This window comes from Pseudonaja textilis, chromosome 15 (assembly GCF_049901715.1).
Source record: "Pseudonaja textilis isolate UNSWEBS1 chromosome 15, rPseTex1.2, whole genome shotgun sequence".
NCBI classification, from domain to species: domain Eukaryota; kingdom Metazoa; phylum Chordata; class Lepidosauria; order Squamata; family Elapidae; genus Pseudonaja; species Pseudonaja textilis.
The window spans coordinates 948831-968562 of NC_142004.1; the positions used below are offsets into that span (position 1 = coordinate 948831).

The 19732-nt window shown below is 50.1% G+C and overlaps 2 protein-coding genes across 3 annotated transcripts; both read right to left on the reverse strand.

Annotated features, from left to right (window-relative positions):
• Nucleotides 1–1021: 1021 nt before the first annotated feature.
• On the reverse strand, nt 1022–8976 carry ALDH2 (aldehyde dehydrogenase 2 family member). The gene is made up of 13 exons (XM_026719469.2): nt 8785–8976; nt 7691–7795; nt 6536–6676; nt 6344–6423; nt 5508–5619; nt 4941–5069; nt 4668–4781; nt 4144–4246; nt 3488–3672; nt 2941–3105; nt 2588–2745; nt 2188–2302; nt 1022–1389 (listed from the first exon to the last, which is right to left on the reverse strand). The coding sequence occupies exons 1-13, from the start codon at nt 8911–8913 to the stop codon at nt 1357–1359; spliced, it is 1569 nt and encodes a 522-aa protein (XP_026575254.1). The 5' UTR covers nt 8914–8976; the 3' UTR covers nt 1022–1356.
• Nucleotides 8977–9658: 682 nt separating this feature from the next.
• ACAD10 (acyl-CoA dehydrogenase family member 10) lies at nt 9659–19718 on the reverse strand. Of its 2 annotated transcripts, none has more exons than XM_087913282.1 (21): nt 19479–19718; nt 18825–19020; nt 18420–18568; nt 17840–18034; nt 17126–17284; nt 16729–16888; nt 16311–16452; nt 15977–16045; nt 15706–15887; nt 15405–15555; nt 14630–14775; nt 14075–14248; nt 13588–13961; nt 13096–13236; nt 12662–12799; nt 11944–12034; nt 11460–11618; nt 11180–11352; nt 10886–11029; nt 10561–10638; nt 9659–10256 (listed from the first exon to the last, which is right to left on the reverse strand). In XM_087913282.1, the coding sequence occupies exons 2-21, from the start codon at nt 19009–19011 to the stop codon at nt 10101–10103; spliced, it is 3168 nt and encodes a 1055-aa protein (XP_087769408.1). In that variant the 5' UTR covers nt 19012–19020; nt 19479–19718; the 3' UTR covers nt 9659–10100. The 2 variants fall into 2 exon arrangements, with proteins under 2 accessions (XP_087769408.1, XP_087769407.1); XM_087913281.1 differs by having other exon boundaries at nt 19643–19715.
• Between the last annotated feature and the right edge of the window lie 14 nt (nt 19719–19732).

The following is a 19732-nucleotide window of genomic DNA, read 5'->3' on the forward strand; positions in this document are numbered from 1 at the left end:
TGCGTTCCGGACACGCCCCTTCGCGGTCTTGGTGGGTGGGACGGATCTCCTTCCTCGGCGCCCGCGTTTGTCCAATTCTCGCGAGGTGTCGCGCGGGACGTCCCGCGAGATCTCGAGCGTGGCAGGACGAAGGGGAACCGCTCTGAGGTTGGTCGCCATTTTGGGGAGAGGCGTGACTGACAGGCGAGCTTTTAATTTCAGGTAGAATGTTTTTCAGGTAGGATTAATTAATATCTTTCCTCCCAAACAACCAGAAAAGCCAAACAGCCGCCCAATATCTCCGAAAAATGTATCAAAAGCACGGCCCTAATTTCAGGAGTGGTTGCCTCTATTAAGAACATCTGGAATGCTTATAATTCTCTTATAATTATATATATATAATTATATATATATCATAATTCTATAATTTTTTTTTCTATAATTCCGTGTCTGTTTTAAACCCCCCCCCCCTTTGCCAGTTTCTGATGTAGGTGAGAATTTCACTCTTTGGCCCTGAAGAATTTGATGCTCGATTATGTGATGTAATATGTTAATATTAATTTAAATATAAATAGAATGATATAATAGAGTTATGTTATATCTGTCATGTTGTATCCCTGCTCTTGTGCAACTGGATTATTTATTTATTAATGAGCATCATCCGAGGAAGCAAAACGATTAAAAGTCGATTTAGGTAAATCACGGCACGGGGCAGCTTCTCCAAACCTTGTGGAGGTTTCACACTCCCAGAATTCTTAGCAGGGCAGGGGATTCTGGGAGACGAAATACAGGCGTCTTACAAAGGTCGGGAGTCATTTGCAGGAGGAGATTTCATTGGAGCTTTTGCGGCTGCCCAACCAGCCAGAAAAGATGGGGGGGGGGGCACTTAGGGAATCCACATTCGCCCCCAGATTCTTCCCCAAATCCTGGCCCTTGGCCGCCTGGAGCCCTCGCCTCGGGAAGCAGGTTTATTTCTTCCTTAAATTCATATACCTCCCATCTCATCGGAAGCAGCTCTGGACCGATGCAATACAAAGATACATTAAGCGTAAAATCTTGTATGTATTAGAAAAAGTACAAAAAGAATATAGGAAGAGGTGTCTTACAACACTCAAGAGTAGCCTGCTTCTATAGATCTTCTCTTCGGGTTACATTGGAGTGAAGAATATTCAATTTTCCTTGCTCTTAATTACAAATGTTTGGCCTTGAGAAAATTAATGTTTTAAGCAGAGAAATAAAGACGCCTTAATCATTGGTTACATGTACAATCTGTGAGTCGCCAGATTTTCTTTCCTAATGTAGAATTCTTCAATCCCTCATTAATTTTTTCTACCAAGCATGGGGTGACGTTTATGGACGGTTTCGGGTATTTCCTCTTCAAGAATTCTTTTGTGGGACTTTGATGGTGACCTAGCAGGAAGATAAGAGTGAAAAACATGAAATCCCATCTACAGGTAGTTACCAACTTACAACAGTTCATTGAGTGACCGTTTGAAGTTACAGCGGCACTGAAAAATGTGACTTACGACCGTTTTTCACACTTAACGACCATGGGGAGCTTGCAGCATCCCGAGGGTCAGGGGATCAAAATTCCAACACTTGGCAACTGACTCATGACGGTTGCAGCGTCCCTGGGTCATGTGATTCCCCTTTGGCAACCTGACAAGCGAAGTCACTGGGGGAGCCAGATTCACTTAACAACTGTATTATTAACAACGATAATGATTCACTTAACAAGTGCGTCAAGAAAGGTTGTAAAATGGAGCAAAATTCACTTTACTTTCTTGTTTGCAATAAAATTTTGGGCTCAATTATACTCCTAACCATTGTTTATCAACCACTGTCTATCCTAACCTCCTATTGGGAAGGCAAATAAGGTGTACAAACTTGGTTTAATGTTTCAGACTTCTTACAGTTCAAAAAATAATATCCATTATGCTTTGTTAGAATTGTCAACATCTATCTAGTAAATCATATGGTACTAACTAAAAGTTGCCATCCTAGGACAAAGCAAAATCAGGACTTTTAAAAGGAAATAAATACATGATTATTTAAGTAACAAGACGAGACGTTCTGTTACTTGGGTTGCAGGTCTGCAAATCACAGATGGGCGCTGATTAGAATCAAGGTTAAAAAAGGCTTCCTTGTATTTGACCTAACCTGATCTGAAGATGTTAGTTCAAAGGCAGGAATTGGGAGGGTACTTACCGTTTTTACTTCCAGGTATGGGTTCAGGCCATATTCTCCGCCCTCCCGCCCTTGGCCAGATTCTTTGAACCCTCCAAATGGAGCCTGTGCCCCAAACACATTGTAGCAATTGATCCTGCAAAAGAAACTTTGCATTAGAAATGTTACTGATTGCATATCCTTTGTTATACAAAGTTTTAACAAATTAACATTAGAACTGTAAACTTAAAAGCTGCATTGAATGCATACATTGACAATCTGAGGGCAAGTACTCCTTGGTGATGTGGGAACTCACACACACACACACACATTTTATATATATAAAATTATACTTCCAATGGGTTGGGGACTGCAGCATAGACAGCACATGTGAGCCTCTGCTTTTTCCTTCTGAGTTCCATTCTTAAGTTTAAGGGCTTACCAAACAGTCCCAGCTCGCAAGCCCTGAGAAATGTAGTTTGCTTTATCAATATCCTTTGTGAAAACAGCGGCCGCCAGCCCGTATTTGGTTTCGTTTGCTCTCTGGATAACTTCCTCAATGGTTTTGAATTTAAAGATCTGCATAACAGGCCCAAAAATCTGTAAAAGAAAAACATCTGCAAGATTAAAATGTATTTATATAATAGGATTTTCTCCAATATTATACTACTCCCTCATCTCACATATAAGGATACAAATTTAAGAAAGTGGAATTCAGCAACCTGGTTACATAATGTGAATCAATATAACACCACGAAGGCATAAATTAGAAATATATTATGCTATGATTCTTACCTCTTCTTTGGCTATTTTCATATTGTCCTGCACGTCTCCAAAGATAGTTGGCTGGATAAAGTAGCCCTTATCTGCTGCAGGACTCCCACCACAAAGTAATTTTGCCCCTTCCTTTTTTCCACTGTCAATGTATCCAAGGATCTTCTTATACTGTGTTTCATCCACCTTCAGGAACCACAAAAAGTCAGCACATCAGTTCAGTCTACAAATCTGCTTGTATGAACAAAAATTCACCGAGCATTTAATATGCTGAAGTTTGCAACAATGGCAGTTATTAAAGCCAGTAGCCCTGGGGAAATCATTATAATTTCATTCTGTGAGTTTTTACTTCGTTTTTTAACCCACAAGGATTTTACTGATTAGATTTTAAGAAAGGCTAAGATTTTAAGTTAACGAAAAGATGTCTTTTGTACAATGTACAGTGTCTGAGAGGACTTTGTTTTTCCTGTCTGGAACAATGGCTCCATTTTTCTATAATCCAAGATATTCTTTTAAAGGAGCTCCCGAAAGAGCGGATGGTGGCAGACTGGAATTGTTTGGCTCCCACCTGAGGCCCCTGTTCAGTTTGGAAGTCAAATGGGTTCCCAACTATTCTGGACTTGGCTCTCTCCACGCTCCTCTCCACAAACTCATGATATATATCTTCTTGGACAAAGGTCCGGGATCCAGCACAGCAGCACTGGCCTTGATTGAAGAACAACGCAGAATGAGATTGCTCAACAGCCCAGTCCACTAAAAAAAAAGAAGAGAGAATGGAAAGCATCCAAATGAGGCCATTAGAAACAAGACGGAAAATCCTCCAAACGGTCTCTCTAATTACTGCAGCGAGAGTAGTAACCCTAATCAGTGGATTTAATTTCTCTCCCATCTGGAAATTAGATACTAATTTATTTCTTGCCTCAGCAAACCAGCCTTTATCTGGACCGGTTTCAAATCCCAGCGTGTTCCAACTCCTGTTTTCCTCCTCAGTCCGACAGAGTCAGGATTGAGGAAAGTACATAAAGGCTGAAGAAGGCTGACCTGAAATGCCTTTGCCCTTTCTAAACTGGGCCAATGGATTGGGATATTGTCACCTTCACTGATGGGGTACACAAAATGCATTTCAGTGAAGAGCTTATCCAAATCGCTGGGGTGACTGGAGCTGCTAATCCCCCTCCGGATGCAACTCAACCCCCCTGTCTGCCTCCAGGAAGAAGGTCTTACTTTCAGCATCGGACATGATGATGTTTGGGCTCTTCCCACCAAGCTCCAGAGTCACTCTCTTCATATTGCTGTCTGCTGCAGCCTTCTGGATCAGGTGCCCAACCTGTACAGTTTAAGAATCAAGACGTTTCTATCGGTCAGTAGAACGAGCTATACTTGAGGAAAAGACCAGCAAGGGAAGTGGCTTTGTTTTGTCTTTCCCAATGCAACAAGACATCACTCTACCCTTTTTAAGTTGACATCTAATGGCTGGTTAAGGGAATAAAGATCATTCCTGATACCTGCAGTGAGTATGATTTTATTCCTGGGGGCAATTCCTAAAATCCCAAGAAGTAGCGAAAGACATAAGCCAAAAGTCCCTCTATTGGATCAAGGTAGATCCAAGATTCCTTGAGGCCATGAATGACTCCTCGTTCTGGGCAACCAAAACCCCACTCTGAGAATCACTGCAAAATCTTACTAATCTGATTTATCACATCAAAGACTGAAAGAGAACAAGAGGCCATAACTATTTAGTTCCTCACCGAGGTGGAACCAGTGAATGCAACTTTATCCACTTCCATGTGAGAAGATATAGCAGCCCCAGCTGTAGGTCCATAACCAGGAATAATGTTCACCACGCCTGGTGGGAATCCAGCCTGTGAAGACACCAGAGAACCTCATTTCCTGAGTGGACAGATCAAGATTTATTGCTAGGTCATCTGACCAAATACAAAACACGGTGGCATCAATGACAGAAATCTGTCCCCCACAATCCAAGCGAGGGAAGCAGATGAGCGCAGGAGCCCCTCTCTCACCTCTTGGATCAGGTTGGCCACGTACAAGCCAGTCAAGGGAGTTTGTTCAGCCAGCTTCATCACCACCACGTTCCCTGTGGCCAGAGCGGGACCAAGCTTCCATGCCTGCATCAGCAACGGGAAATTCCACTACAAGAAAAAGAAATGTGTAGATACTCAAAAATCTTAAGGTCAGCTACATCCATTGATAACATTGTGTTGGATTGCAGAATTCATTTCTCGCAGAACTGGGCTTCCCTTCTCTTCCCTCCCCAACAATCAGAAGATTTGTCAGACCATAATCCCAAAGGGAACGCAAAGGTCAACGGGAGATCAGATAACAGCATTGAGCAACGGAAATGGAAGCCAACGTATTTGGGAGAGCTATTAGGAAAACAAACATCAGCTCAGGATCCTTTTAAAAATCTGGGTTACTTAAATAAGACTTGCATAGGTCAGAGAAGAGGACAGTACTAACCACACGTCATCTTTACTTCTATTCCGTCCAATGATCACATTAAAAGCTCCCCATTTCGACCCTCATAGAAGAGAGAGGACTTTTGATCCGCTGTGGGTAGCTTGACTTACCGGAATGATCTGTCCACAAACGCCCACAGGCTCATGTCTTGTATAAGTGAAGAAGTCTCCGTCCAGAGGGATGGTTTTCCCATGCAGTTTGTCAGCCCAACCTGCATAGTACCTGGAGCAAAGCCATCAAAATATTACAGGTATTCCTGGAACCACAAAAGCCCCAACACAAATTTGCAGAAATTGTTGATGAAAATTCACTCCTGAAACAGGATTGGAAGCAAGGATACAGGCCAGTTGTGATTTTGTTTGATTTGCCACTGAAGTTTATACATTTAATAACTCATCATCCAACCTATTTCGGTTATAATTCACAGGTGGAGAACCTAAATATGTAAAAGAGCAGTGGGGCAGAAGGGTCATTGCAAAGTGGTTATTATGCAAGCAAATATCCTAAAAGTGTTGCAACATTTCCATATATAAATATTATTTAATACTGTATAGATACAGTCTATCCGATCCCTGCTTAATGTTTGTTTCCTTATGCTCAGCTTTAAAACTGGGAAGGGAACAGTTGCCCTTTACCAAAAGCTCAGGAAATCCTTCAAATTTAACTTTAATCCTTTCAGATACTCTTTTTCAAGTAGGAGGAAGGATTTCTGCACTTGGCTGAACAAATCATGTGATTTGTTTCCCGTTGCCAGTTCTAGAGGAAAGAAAGATTCCAGTTTTATTTCAGCTTTACTTGAGTGTAAAAAAAAAATATCTTGTATTATTATTAACTGCCAGAAAATAAGAGCAGAATGTTTATATTTCACTAACATGACTTTCCCTGAAAATCTGCAAGTGCTAACTTGCACTTGGCAACAGTTGAGAATCTATTTGTTAATTCTTACCGGAGTTTCTTGATAACCATATCTAAGTCTACCAGGTAGGAGATTGCGTATGGCTTGCCATTGTCCAATGTTTCCAGAGCCTAGGAAGAAACATTAAGCCAGCATTGATAAACCCAAGTTCTGAAGGGAGATTCTGAGAAGACAGCAGAGCCTGCACAGAGCAACTCCTCTCCCCAGCCGCCCCATACATACTGCCAAATAGGTCCGGTCTCTTTCAATCAGGTCAGCCAGTCGGTTCAGTAATTTGCCCCTTTGGGAGGCATCCATCCTTCTCCAAGGAGACCCAAACTTGAAGGCATCTCTGGCTGCCTTCACAGCCTTGTCCACATCGGCCTGGAAAGGAACCGAGGGAGGCTATCATGAGCAGAGAGTCCTTCGTGATGTTGCGAGAAAAATGGCCGTGAGGACCTGTGCATTGTTAGCCGGTCAGAGGGTCAAAAAAGACACCAAAGCTGCAGACCAAACCCAGAACTGGCTAATCCAGGGGTCTCCAACCCTGACAACTTTTAAGACTCGTGGGCTTCATCTCCCAGAATTCCCCAGCCAACAACGCCGGGTTTCATCGAACAAAGGCTGCCCCAAACCCTCTGATCACCAAACGGAAGAGGTGCTTTAATCTGGGCCACGTTTTCACGATTGCTTGTCTGCATTTGCAGTGCTACTCTATATTGCCAGTACTGCAGCTGTCCGATGGAGTACAGACGCTTAAATATCAACCTGGTTAATTATTTTCTACACAGTAAAGGCGGCACTTTCCACCGTTCCCTATTTCTAATCTCCACTAAGGAGTTGTTCCTCACCCGCTCTCCAAGCCTCCTTCAGCGAATTGCTTCTGATATTCTGGGCGATTTCTGCTGTGTCATTCCTGCTGGCGATTGACCTTATTGCTGCCTCAACTTCCCCTATCGTAGCTTACGAAACAGTGAACACAGGCCAGTCTGGCTGCCAAGCTGCAGCCATGTAAAGGCTGATCCTTGGATAGATTCAGGAACGTTTACAATGCTTTGGGCAAGCTGCCTAAAGCAACCTCAGGATGGATTGCTTTACAGTCTTTGGCAAGAGCCAGCCCAGGCACCTTTGGCGTTGCAACACACCCTCAGCTACGGCCTGGATGCTTAAAGAGTAGAGCGCCTTCTTGGAGAGAACTCAAAACGATTTGGAAACTTATTCCCTGGAGGGTCTCACTGCAGGCTTTTGATAGGGGACGCCTGTCAGGATAGCCACAAATTTTGAACCAGGGGAGGAAGCAATTTAACCACCTACTTAAGTTTTCCAAAATCAGATCTGCAGGTGGCACCGAGTTCTCTTACGGATGAAGTGGGGCGTGTGTTATCCCGATATATGTACCTTGTCGCCCTCTGCCACCTGGCAGATGACCTCCCCCGTGGAGGGGTTGACGGTGGGGAAGGTTTTCTTACTGACTGCATCGTGCCATTCGTTGTTGATGAAAATCTGCAAGTCAGAAGAACAAATTCAGGCTTTGAGAGGAACCTTCATCCCTTATTTTCGGTGATTGTTTTGGAACAATGGGCAATAAACAATCAATGGGAAATGCTTTGCTTTCACAATCAGTAAATACAAGACTAATATGCAAAACCTCCACACACCTGTGAATTCATGATCTCCACCAAGCTCTAACAATTGTCCGTTGCTTGCAGTAATTTAAAAACTTGAGGAATATTTTTTCCTAGCGAACCTAAATCCTAATTCCGAGGTGAGATACCCTACTCTTGACTCACTTCCAGTCCTTCCCTGGGCAAATTTTGGGGAAATTAATCTGGCCACGGAGAGACCCAATGCTTCTGTTATGACTAATGGCAAGAGTGAACTGAAGGCGGCCACACGAAGAGGAGAGCCGAGGCACCAACGATTGTGTCCCAACGATTTAGACAGAGCCAATTCAAATGTCACTGGGTGGCCACAAGCCGTTGCCCAGGCCAGAGAGGGCCTGACTGCGGCTTGTCCAGCGCCTGTTTTGCAACAGGCTAATGCGGGGCGCCACCCTGGTCCCAGACGCACGTTTGAAATGTCTGCATCGGTTCTGCATGCGCGATTTAGTCGCGGGCCGGGGGTGCCCAACTGTGCCCAGAAGTTGCGGGGGACGGGGGGGCGATCCGGCCTCTGCAGGATCAGGGAGCTTCGGCTCAAAGCCACCGCCCGCCGGGGGCCCCCAGGACGAAGGAGCCCCCGCCCACCAGCCGGGCTCCCAAGCGCTGCCTCCTTCGCTTTTTCGAGGTGGGGGGTGGGGGCGAGGCCGGTGGACCCTCAAAGCCGCCCCCGGCCCACATTCTCGGAGCGAGGCGGGGGCGTGCCGGAATGGCCGCCCTCTCCCGGGCCCCCACGCCCACTCCTGCCCTCCGAGCCCCGGGGAGCTTCTCTGGCCCGGCCCGTGGCGCGCGGGTCCCCCTGCGGAAAGGCCCGGGTCCCCGGCGGCCCCTCACCTTGTTGAAGGCGATCTCGGGCTGCGGGTTGGGCGCGGGCACGGCGGCGCTGGAGAGGGGCTGGCAGGCCAGGCGGAGCGGCGCCCCCAGGCGCAGCCGGACCGAGCTCCGCAGGGCCAGGCGCAGCATTTTCTCGGGCGGAGGGAGGGAAGGAGGGAGCGCCTCCGCCGCGGCCTTTACACCCGCTTTCTCGGCCGGGGAGGGGCCCGGGGGCGGCCGTCCGCCTCCCGACAGCCAATGGCAGCCGAGCCAGGCGGGCGCAGAGCCTCTCGCCGAGCCCGGCCGCCCCGCATTGCCCTCCTGCCCCGTTCACACGTTACGCTGGGAAGGGGCGCTTGCCCGGGAATTCCACCCCCCACCCCGCCCCGCAATGCTCCCGGGCAGAGCTGCTGCCTTCTGGGATCCCCTTCCAGGCCAGGCAGAGCGCAAGCTTTCCAGGAGTGGAAAGGGGAGGTGGGGGGCTTCAGCCCCTTCCCCTCCGGCCCTTGGTGGCATTCCTGGTTCTCTGGGGCTTCTTGGCTTGACAAAGGAACCCCCCCAATCGAGAGTGTTCTTCTTCCCCTAAAGTTTCCTTGGATGAAATCTGAATAAACCCGCAGAGGAGGAACCCCAAAATCTGGCGTGTCCCCCCCCACCCCTCCAAAGTAAAAGAAGTTGACTTCCTTTCATTTCAGATTCTTGGGAGGGTTTGGCTTTTGAACCCAGGGCTTGAATTAGAGGGTTTTGCCCCAGTGGGAAGCCTTCTCCTGCAGAAAGCCAACGGCACAAGTCTCCAAGGGACCTTCAAGGACAAGAACAATCGTCCGCCAATCGGGCCTGCCTCTCCCTTTACCCGTTTTATCAGTTTCTGGATAAAACAAACCAAACTTGAGGATTTGTCACCTGAAAAACAGCAAGTAGTTCATTTATTGGTGGCTTTTCTAACCCTGCATTCTGTAGCATCTTTCACAGTGTTTCCCCACCCATGATTCCTCACCAGCTGCATGATCAAAAAGATTACATAACCCCCAAACCGCAGTCCTTCCCTGAAGGGACTAACAGACACCTCTTTGCAAGAAACCTTTGGCAGATTGTCCCCATCTTCTCTCTCCTTCCCGCTTCCCAAAGAAAAGCAAAGAGGAACTGAGTTCCCGAGATCCACAAAGCACAAAGTGTTCAAAATCCGGAACATCAGCCAGCAAAATCAAGAAGAGGCCAGCTGCACAGTTCTTCCATGCTCCAGTATTCCAGTATTTCCGCAAATCAACTCTAGACGCCGCTGAGCCTTGCTGGAAAACGTGGCCTCTGCTCCTTCAAAACGTGGCCTGCGCGTCCGCTCAGACTCCACCGAGGCCCAGCCGGCGTTTCAGTTCCATTTTCGCGATGGCTGCCTTGTGGACTTCATCGGGGCCATCGGCCAAGCGCAGGACTCGTGCCCAAGCAAAGGCCTGGGCCAGGGGCAGATCGCTGCCGAGGCCGGCTGCGCCAAAGGCCTGCGGGGAAGAAAGGTAGGAAGCCAAGGGGAAGTTTTAAAGGTTTGCAAGGCGGATGAAACCCCGCAAGAGGGAATCCCGATCCTGAGTGATCCAACCTTGATAAGTTGAAGACGTGGACTTCACCTCCCAGAATTCCCCAGCCAGCACGGTTGCCCTCTAAAGCGGGGTGGTCCAACCTTGGTGACTTTAAGACATGTGGACTTCAACACCCAGAACAGCCCACGGCTGGCTGAGGAATTCTCAGCCTTAAATTGAAGGAGGAGTTAGGCTCAAGTGTCAGAAAAGCCGCCCTGGATCTCACCTGGATAGCCCGGTCAACGACCCGCAGCGCCACCCTCGGAGCCACGACTTTGATCAAGGCGATCTCCAGAGCAGCTTCCTAGACAGGTGGAGACAGAAGCCAGTGGGGCAACAACCCCCTTCGGGAGGCTTTTCCACGCAGACCAGCAGAAAGTGGGGAAACTGACCGCTGGGCCCCTCGCAAGAAGCCCCCCCCACTTCCCAGTGCATGGCAGAAAGTAGGGGGCGCCCTCTGTGGCCGCCCTGCAGCCAAAAGGAGACTTTGGGGTTCGTGGCGTTCCCGTCTCTGGGATTCTCATCCCCCCCACCACACACACATATATTACCTTGTTTCCCACGGTGTCCATGAGATGGGCTGCCTTGAGGACAAGGAGCCGGGCCTGCTCGATCTCCAGGCGGGACTCGGCCAGGTCCGCCCTAATGGTGCCCTGTTCCGCTAGCAGCTTCCCAAAGGCCACGCGGGTGCTCACCTGCCAACCAAGGCACCAGGGAGGAAGGGGTTGCCCCAAATAAGTGACCCACACGGTCTTTCTACCCGCTTCCCAAGGACCCACAGAACCAGAGCTTGCCCAGGGCGAGAGGAAACAGGGAGGCCAAGCGGCCTTTGTGGAGCTGCTCACCCGCTCCTTCATGAGGGCTAGCGCTCTTTCCGCCAGGCCGATCAGCCTCATGCAGTGGTGGATCCTTCCAGGGCCCAGCCGGCCCTGGGCAATTTCGAACCCACGGCCAGGGCCGAGCAGGAGATTCTCTTGGGGAACGCGGACGTTCTCAAAGGTCATCTGCCCGTGGCCAGCTGGAAGGGGAAAGAGGCGAGGCTTTGTCTGAATGGGACCCGAAGGTGTGTTAAAGGCCGATACCCCTCCCACCAAACCACTGAGCAGCTAAGAGGCTCGACCTCACCTGGGGCGTCTTCCAAGCCGAAAACGCTGAGCGGCCGGGTGACGGTGATGCCAGGGGTGTCCATGGGGACCAGCAGCATCGACTGTTGCTGGTGTCTCTGGGCTTCAGGGTTGGACTTGCCCATAAAGAGGCAGAGCTGGCAACGAGGGTCCAGGGAACCTGCCGGAATGAACGAGAGGCTTTCTACGTTGAGAAAAGACGCCCCTGAATCCGCCGGTCCTTTCGTCTCCCCTGTTGAACAGGGAGAGCTTACTGGCGACGGAACCAGGCCGTTGGTTTGGACCAGGATCAAATTGGCCCCAAACTTTGATCTCCAGGGCAGATGCCCGCTTTGGCTTTAGGACAACCCCTATGATTGTCCACCAAAGGCACGAGGAAGCTCTCCTCCCACAGCACAACTGTTGTTTTTTTTAATTTAGTTTTCCCTTTGTAGCACGGAAACTTGGGGAAGTGCATTGAAACCCGGGGGGACATCCAAGCCTACCTGAAATCCACCACTTGTGCCCATTAAGAACGTAAGTGTCTTGTTCTCTGGTAATAGAAGCCTCAATGTTGGTGGCATCAGAGGAAGCGACCTAAGGGAAGACACACTTCCTTGCAGGGGCAACTAGATCAGCACCCCTGCATCTCTGTTCTGGACCAGACCCAGGGGTGGGATTCTACCAGTTCACACCTATTCGCTAGAACCGGTTGTTAACATTCTAAGCAGTTGGGAGAACCGGTTGTTAGAAGAAATTAGTGGACTAATCCTGTAAGGAAGGCAGGAAGGAAACATTCTGGTGTTGCTTACAGAAACGGCCTCTCCATTAACCCTTATTACATTCTTGGCAGGACTAGATTTCCTGGAACATCTCTGGAGTTTTTTTCCCCCCTCCTTTGCTGGTACTTTGCTTGTGTGGAGGGACCATTCAAAGTTACAATGGCACTGAAAAAAGTGACTTATGACCATTTTTCACACTTACGACTGTTGCAGCATCCCCACAGTCATGAGAGGCCAGGCGAGGAGATGCGAGCCTCGACGGGAGTGATGTTGAGTTGGCCACGCCCATCCAGTCACATGACCACCAAACCACACCCACCAACTAAGCCACGCCCACAGAACCAGTTGTTAAAGAAATTGAATCCCACCCCTGACCGGTCCGGAGCTTCCTCCGTGGGTCCCAGAAAACCCCAAGACGTGTGGGACGGAGGTGGGCACCGACCTGGGGTTCGGTCATCGCAAAGCAGGAACGGATCCTGCCTTCCAGCAAAGGCACCAGCCAGCGCTCCTTCTGGGCTTCTGTGCCGTAGCGTACCAACACTTCCATGTTGCCGGTGTCTGGAGCAGAGCAGTTGAAGACCTGGAGAAGGCAACCGTGATTAGCTGAGGGGGTTAGTCAAAGAGCACCGCATTCCTTGGATCTGGAAACGATGGGCTACATAATTCTTCGGTGGGAGCGGAGACGGCCCTTAACCGTTTTCAGAAGGGAAGGCAATCAAGCAGGCCAAACAAGGTTGGCAGGGCTTTGGGGTCTGATCTGTGGCTCTTTGGGGTCTGGAGGGATGAATGGCCCTTCTGGGACAGAGGAGGCACACCGAGGTCGCGGCCTCGGCCTTCTGCCCAAGCGTGCCCCCGTGGGGGCTTTCTCCCGGGTACCTCGGGCGCATAGACTGAAGTCCCCATCAGTTCACTTAAGTGGGCAAATTCCACGTTGGTCAAGCCTGCTCCGTATTTCGCCTCGGGGTCACTCTCCAAGGGCAAGAAAAGGTTCCAGAGCCCCTCGGATTTTGCCTTCTCCTGCAGGACAAGAAGAAAGAGAGGAGAGAGAAAGATGAGGAGCACGGGGGAATTCGGGGAGTTGACGCCCACGCATCTTAAGGCCGCCGCGGTTGAGAATCTCTTCCTTAGCTCCTTGCCTTCACCCTTCCAACCAAAATCAGATCCTCTGAGATCCGCTGCCCTTTGCTCTAATCCCCTCTTATTCCTCCTCCTGTGAGTGGCGAAACTTGAGCCTGCAAGCTTCTTGGGGCAGGAGGCCAACCCGCCATTTAATCGCTTTGCAAAGCGCCACTCGTCCCTTGATAAAGCCGTGTCCCCGTGGCCACCAACCACGAAGCTGGCCAGGTTTCTCAAGGACCAGGAACTTGCCTTCAGTTCTTCTACCAGAGAATGGGGAGTCCACCTACTCGGGGAAGACTGGTGGTCTCGCAGGAGCTGCTCAGACGGGTAAATGTGGGAATCCATAAATCTCTTCAGCTTGTGGTGCAGCTCCAGGACGCGGCTGGGCAGGCCCTCGGGAGAGAGGACCAGCTGGGGCTCGGATGCAGGGCTCCGCGTGGCGTAGCCTCTCGTTGGGAGCAGCCTTGGGCCAGCCCACGTCCCGAATGTCCTGATGGGTGCTCCAGGACTGGGCAGCTCCCTGAAGATCCGGAAGCCTTCCTTCGTGGCAAAATCCCAGGCAAGGCCCGCCATGAACTCCGCAAGCTTCCCAGCGCTTTCGGCTGTTGCTGAACTGGCCTGGCCTGGGTGGGGGACAAGCACAGATGGCTCAGTACCTTTGGGGGTCGCCCCCTCCCCGTCCTGCAGGGTGGGCAGTTCCCAGCGCTTTTCCCGTCCACCCACAGAACCGAGTCACCTGCGAGGAAGCGCTTGTAGACCCCCTGTAGGATGGCAGCCACTCTGAAAAAGGAAAAGGCCATGTAGAAGTGCCAGTTGTCGACCGGAGGGATGTCTCGGTGACGGCAGTACATCTGCAGGTAGGCCTCTGCCCTGGGAATGGCCAGCTGGTTGAGGTCACAGTCGCTCAAGCCTGCAAAGAGGCAAGCCGGGTTAGGCCTGGGCCAAGCGCCAGGCTGGGATCGCGGTCGTGCTACCTTCCTCCTCCTCCTCTTCCATGAAGGAATAGAGGAGAAGCTGAACCTCTGTTAAATACCTGCGGCAGGAAACCCTCCTCTTCCCACCTGGCCGAGCTGCCAGTCTGGGTCTTACAGGCCAACTCTTGCAGGAGAGCCTCCAGCATCCCATCAACTCAGGTGATAAAGGCCCTCGTGGTCCCCCGGAGAGGCCCTTCCCTCTCTGCTCCAGAGACCGGACCGCCACAAAGACCTCCAAGGCCCTTTCCAACTCTGGTACTCCGCCGTTTAGTGGGGACGCCTCTGTTTACCCCCGATGCTTGGCAATATGCGGGCACCTTTTATGATGCTGCAATCCGAAGGCATGAAATACGGCAGGCAGTTATAGGCCACGTCGCAGAGCGGGTCCCCCAAGGTGGAGAGCTCCCAGTCAAGGACAGCAACAACTTCCAGTTTCTCGGGGTGGAAGATAAGATTGTCCAGCCTACAAGGGGGAAAACAGCCACTGCCGAAAAGCCCAGTCGGTCACAAGGGCATCTCTGCCCACGCCGGAACTGCGACTCCAACCCAGCAGAACGGAGAAGATTTGCTGCAAAGCAAGGCGGATTATTTTCTGATGACAAAGCATCCCACGAGTTGGGGAGGGGTCCCAAAACGCATCAGGCTTAGGAGAAAGTTTCCTTCCTCTTTTTTTTAAATAGAAAACTAAATTAAGTCTTTTCTTCTGGTTTGGGTTTTTCTGGGGGCTGCTGGGGGCTGAGGTCCAGGTTCTCCCTAATTTTAATGAACCGCAAAGCCAATTGTTTTTTGAGGGGCGAGAGTGAGGACACTTCTTCCTCCCCGCCTCCCAGTTTTCCAATTGGTGCCCATTCTGCAGAGAAAAATTAAAGGTCCTGCGTCAGCTGAGAACCAGAGGCAGGTCCGTTTCCTAGGCTGAACGGGATGCATTCTGAAGTGCTACTTCGGGGCCTGCAGCACACGAAGAATTGGTCCCAAGTCTCCATTTCCTTGTTTTAAAAGACACACACACACAAACACGCACGTTCCTACTTTCCTGCTTCTAAAAAAGGCTTCTGTAAAACCAGTAGAAACACAACAGGTGAGCCGCCGTACCTGAAATCTCCATGAACAATCGAGAGCTGCTCGCTGGCTGGAAGGTGGGATGGGAACCATTTGAGGAGCCTCTCCATGGCTGGGATTGTGCGGGTCTCCGTGGCTCGATATTGCTTGCTCCACGTCTGGATTTGCCGCTGGACGTAATTGCCTACAATGTTAATATCTCCGTTTATCCTCTACCCTACAAAAATCCATTTTAAACGGGTACAATCCTCCATCAGAGGATCCAATTTTGTTTTAACAGAACCCCAAATACGAGAGTTCCTGCAAGGAAGCGGCGGAGAGGGGCTTTGCCTACCGTGTTTCCCATAATCCTCCAGGCCAACAGTTTGGATGTCCACACTGTGGATTTGACAGAGGACGCTGTTCATGGCACTATAAACCTCCGTCCGCTGGTGAGGCTCCAGCTCCGGAAGAGAAGGGTCCTTGAAGATCCGGCCGGGGCTGTACTCCATCAGGTAGAAGGGGGTGCCGATGACCCTGGAGCAATATCAGGGCGTTAGTAGGCCATCGTGAGGTTTTCAGGCCCCCCAAACGCCATCCCATGCGGAACTGGGCCCGGAACTCACCTCGAATCTTCACATAAGGCCAGGACTTTTGGAACAGGGATGCCGGTATCCCTGAGGGCCTTCAGAACCCTGCCCAAGAGGAAGAGAAGAGAATTAAGGTGGGAAGAGGCGCTGTGGGAAGAGGAGGAGGAGGAGGAGGAGAAAAAGAAGAAGAAATAATCATATTCATAGATGTGGTGCCCTTCAGATGCGCTGGCTTATGATATTCTTGCTGCCAACTAAGGTCAAGAATGAAGATGGCAATCCACAGGGCCGGGAGCTTTCCTTGTTAGCATTGCCACATCACAGGTAAACGGGGGTGCCTCTTTATCGCTATACTTGCTGGATTTTTCACCTGTATTCTCTCTCTACCGCATGAGCAGAGGGCAAGAGCTTCCCCGGCGGCTTCTTCCTTAGAACCAACTGATGGTCCCCAAATCTGACGTAGTAAGTCGGGTTGGACTGCCCGTGACTGAACTGCTGCAGCTCCAGAGAACCTGCAAAGTCGCAGCCAAGGAGGACAGTCAGGAACAGGCCACGTGAGCCAGAGGGCCCCAGGAGACCCCGCACGGAATCCGGGGTCCCCTCTGTTGTATCTCTGCAACTCTGCAAAGTGGGAGGGTTTGGAGAGGAAGTTTGGCTCCCATCTGCGCCCTTCTGCCATTCAAGTTCCTCGGCTTTCTTACAGGAGCTGCAAACGGGGCCACCACTGAATATTCCCAATAAAGGCAACCCCTGCCTCCCACGCAAAAGGGGAACATCAACTCCGGTACCTTTCACTTGGGCCCCCAAGACGTTTTCAAGATACTTCTGTAGAGGCGCTGTGGGGATTTCCATGGCCGGCCTCACAGAAGACACGTAAGGAACCGCGCAACGCAAAGGGAAAGCGAGGTAGGTCTCTAATTCTTGAATCGCAGAGTCCGCATCGTCGACCTGAGGAAGGAACGAAGGAACTGAAGCAGCAAATAGGCGTGGAAGAACCCTGCATTTAAAAGAAGAGTTTCCACGCACAAAGCACGTACATCTGCAACTACCTCTGCTGGGGGCAAATGACAAAAAAGTAGAGCTAGATGTTTATATCTAGAGAACCGCTTCAAAAACAAAGGCTAACTGAAGGAGGTTAGGTCAGCTCTGGGAAGACTCGTTTTAAAAGCGTTCTCCTTCCTTCACCTTCAGGGTCTTAATGCCAAGTTGGCTGGCAGCTTTGAGGTTCTGTCCGATGTCATCCAGGAAGATGGACTCCTTGGCCAGGACACCCAGGTGCTCCAAGCACAGCTGGTAGATCCGAGGGTCGGGTTTGCACACCCCTTCCCGACAGGATTCCACAATCTGGGAGACAAAAGCCCAACACCAGGCAGGCAGGCAGGCAGGATGGATTGGGGAAGGGATTTAAAAATACAATAAATAGAACAATAAATAAATAAAAATAAATAAATAAATAGAACAGAAAGAGCAAATGGCATCTTATGTTTCACGTGCGGGTTTAAGGTTATGTTCTTCCTTCAAGGTTTCATTGATGGCCTTAAAGATATTAACCAAGCAATAACAGAATGTACTATTTCATGCAGTTGCTTAATCAAGTAAGAAATCTGGCTAGCCAGAGGCTTCCAATTAATCTTTTTTTTAAAAAAAAGATTATTTTTTTTAAATAAAGGCAGTTAGATAATCATCAGTTGAACAAGGAGATCTGAGGGGTCCAAATAGCCAAGATACTGAATCTTTCTTCTAAGATATTCCATTATGGGAGCTACATAGAGAAAAATAAAATTCGTTTTCCTTCACAAGCCCCGAGTGCTCCGATGCAAGTTTAGGCAAGCATAATTATTAAGCTATAACTATCGTGATGAAGCAATGGGAGTTTCTTGCGGAGCACAAAGAACGTACCACATCAAATTGCTTTCTGTCTATAGGTAGAAAACTCTCTCCACTTTCTAGATAAAAGTTGTTCGTCAAAACGGCCGCCTTGAGACCTCTGGCTCTGATGCACTTTACGGCCTCGGTCATAGCAGGGAGCTGGTCCGACATTTCTATTCTGGTTAGTTCCAAAAGGAAAGAGTCTGCTGGAACAGAAGCATTTGCCTGGGGAGGGAAAGAGAAATGTTGGGTGCTTTTTTCAACGAAGAAGTAAACAGCAATCGTCTTATGTAGTTTATAAATTCAATTGTAAAGTTTCTCTCTCTCTTTTTTTTTTGATTACAAAAAAACCAGCCTAATTTCTGAGATATCGTGGTAGCTATAAACTCTTTTAAATTCCCAACGCAGTGACGGATCTTTTCTGGTTGAGCTCATCTAACTTGTGGCATTATGGAAAAAACAAAACAAGCTTGTTGGGAAAAAGGACATTAACCTTGAGGCTGTTCATCCATGGAACTGTCCCAAGGTGCTTCCACATACACTCAGCTCGAGACCCTCCTCCTCCACCCTCCCTCATCCCCCCAGGAACCAACGGGGAAAACTGGCTTACAATTCTGGAGCACTGTTGTCTGAACTCTTGCAGAAATTCTGCCCACTTCAGCTGCCCTCTCATGAACCGCATCCAGGGCCTCTCCTCACCCCCAGATCTTAAGGCCTCTTTGATGGTGCCGGCGGGGACACAATTCCGAATTTCCCAATCTAAACAAAGGCAGGGAGTCCGGTGCGGGGGTCATATCCCTCTCTCGGGACCCAAAAGATTTTAAGCATAATGTAGCATATAGTGCAATTAAGCAGCACAGGAGTAAAGCCGACACCGAGGAAGCGTCGGGAATCACGGTGTGAACTGGTGCTCCGGAAGGTGGGAGAAATTCAACAGCTGAAAGCCGGGAAATTTCAAACAGACCCAGCAGAGGGAAGAGAAGGTGACGGAATAAACTCTGGGAAAACCACCTACCCATGGCCAGCTTGTATGGAGAAGGGAGGAGAACTCCACCCATGTCAAAGATCACCGCTCTGTAGGGACAGGATGCGTAATTCCTCCACCGGGCCACGTCTGGCGGTTTGTGCCGGGGAGACAGAAGGATCGGTACTCTCCTTGCGGGGCAGCCGCAAAAGGCTTGGAAAACTCTCCCGAAACCCATGCTCTGGCACTGCGCGTGTCAAAGGAGAGGGAAAGGCTTCAGAGACTCGTGCAAAAGAGAATATCGGGGCACATTTACACATTTACATTTATGACCTTAATGATACCGGGCACATTTTTTGAAGAGACGTGGACTATTGTGTAGATTTTTGGGGGGTGGGGGAAGCCCCGTCGCTTCTTACGGGCCAGAGTTTCTCAGCCTTGGCCTCTTGAAGGTGGGTGGAGGGCAAGTGCCCCCTCCCCAGCCAGGAATTCCGGGAGTTGATGTCCACCCATCGTTTAAGTGGCCGTGACGACGGAGAAACCCCGTCCCCCAGGAGCATCATTTCCAGAGGCTCCCCAAAAGGGCCCAAGAAAAGCAGGGATCAGAGATGCCCCTTCCTGGAGGGTCCCTTGCCAGCAGCCCCCACCCCAAAACACAGGGGGGACCTGGAGGCAGATCCCCCTTGGCATCTCCAACCTGCCGACCTTCCCAGCCCCCGACAGATGCGCTGGACTCCAACTCCCATTGGCCCCAGCCTTTCCCCTGGGAGGCTCCTCCTCCCCCTCCTCCTTGAAAGCCAAAGACAGGCTGTGGGGCGACTACACCACCCATCCTCCGCAGCCAAGGCGCCCCTGGGCTCCACTCCTACCCACTCCCCCCGCCCTCCGGGGAGATCTTCCACCGACGAGAGCCCTTCCGGGTTTGGAAGCGGGCAGCAGGAGGAGGAGTCATAAGCCAC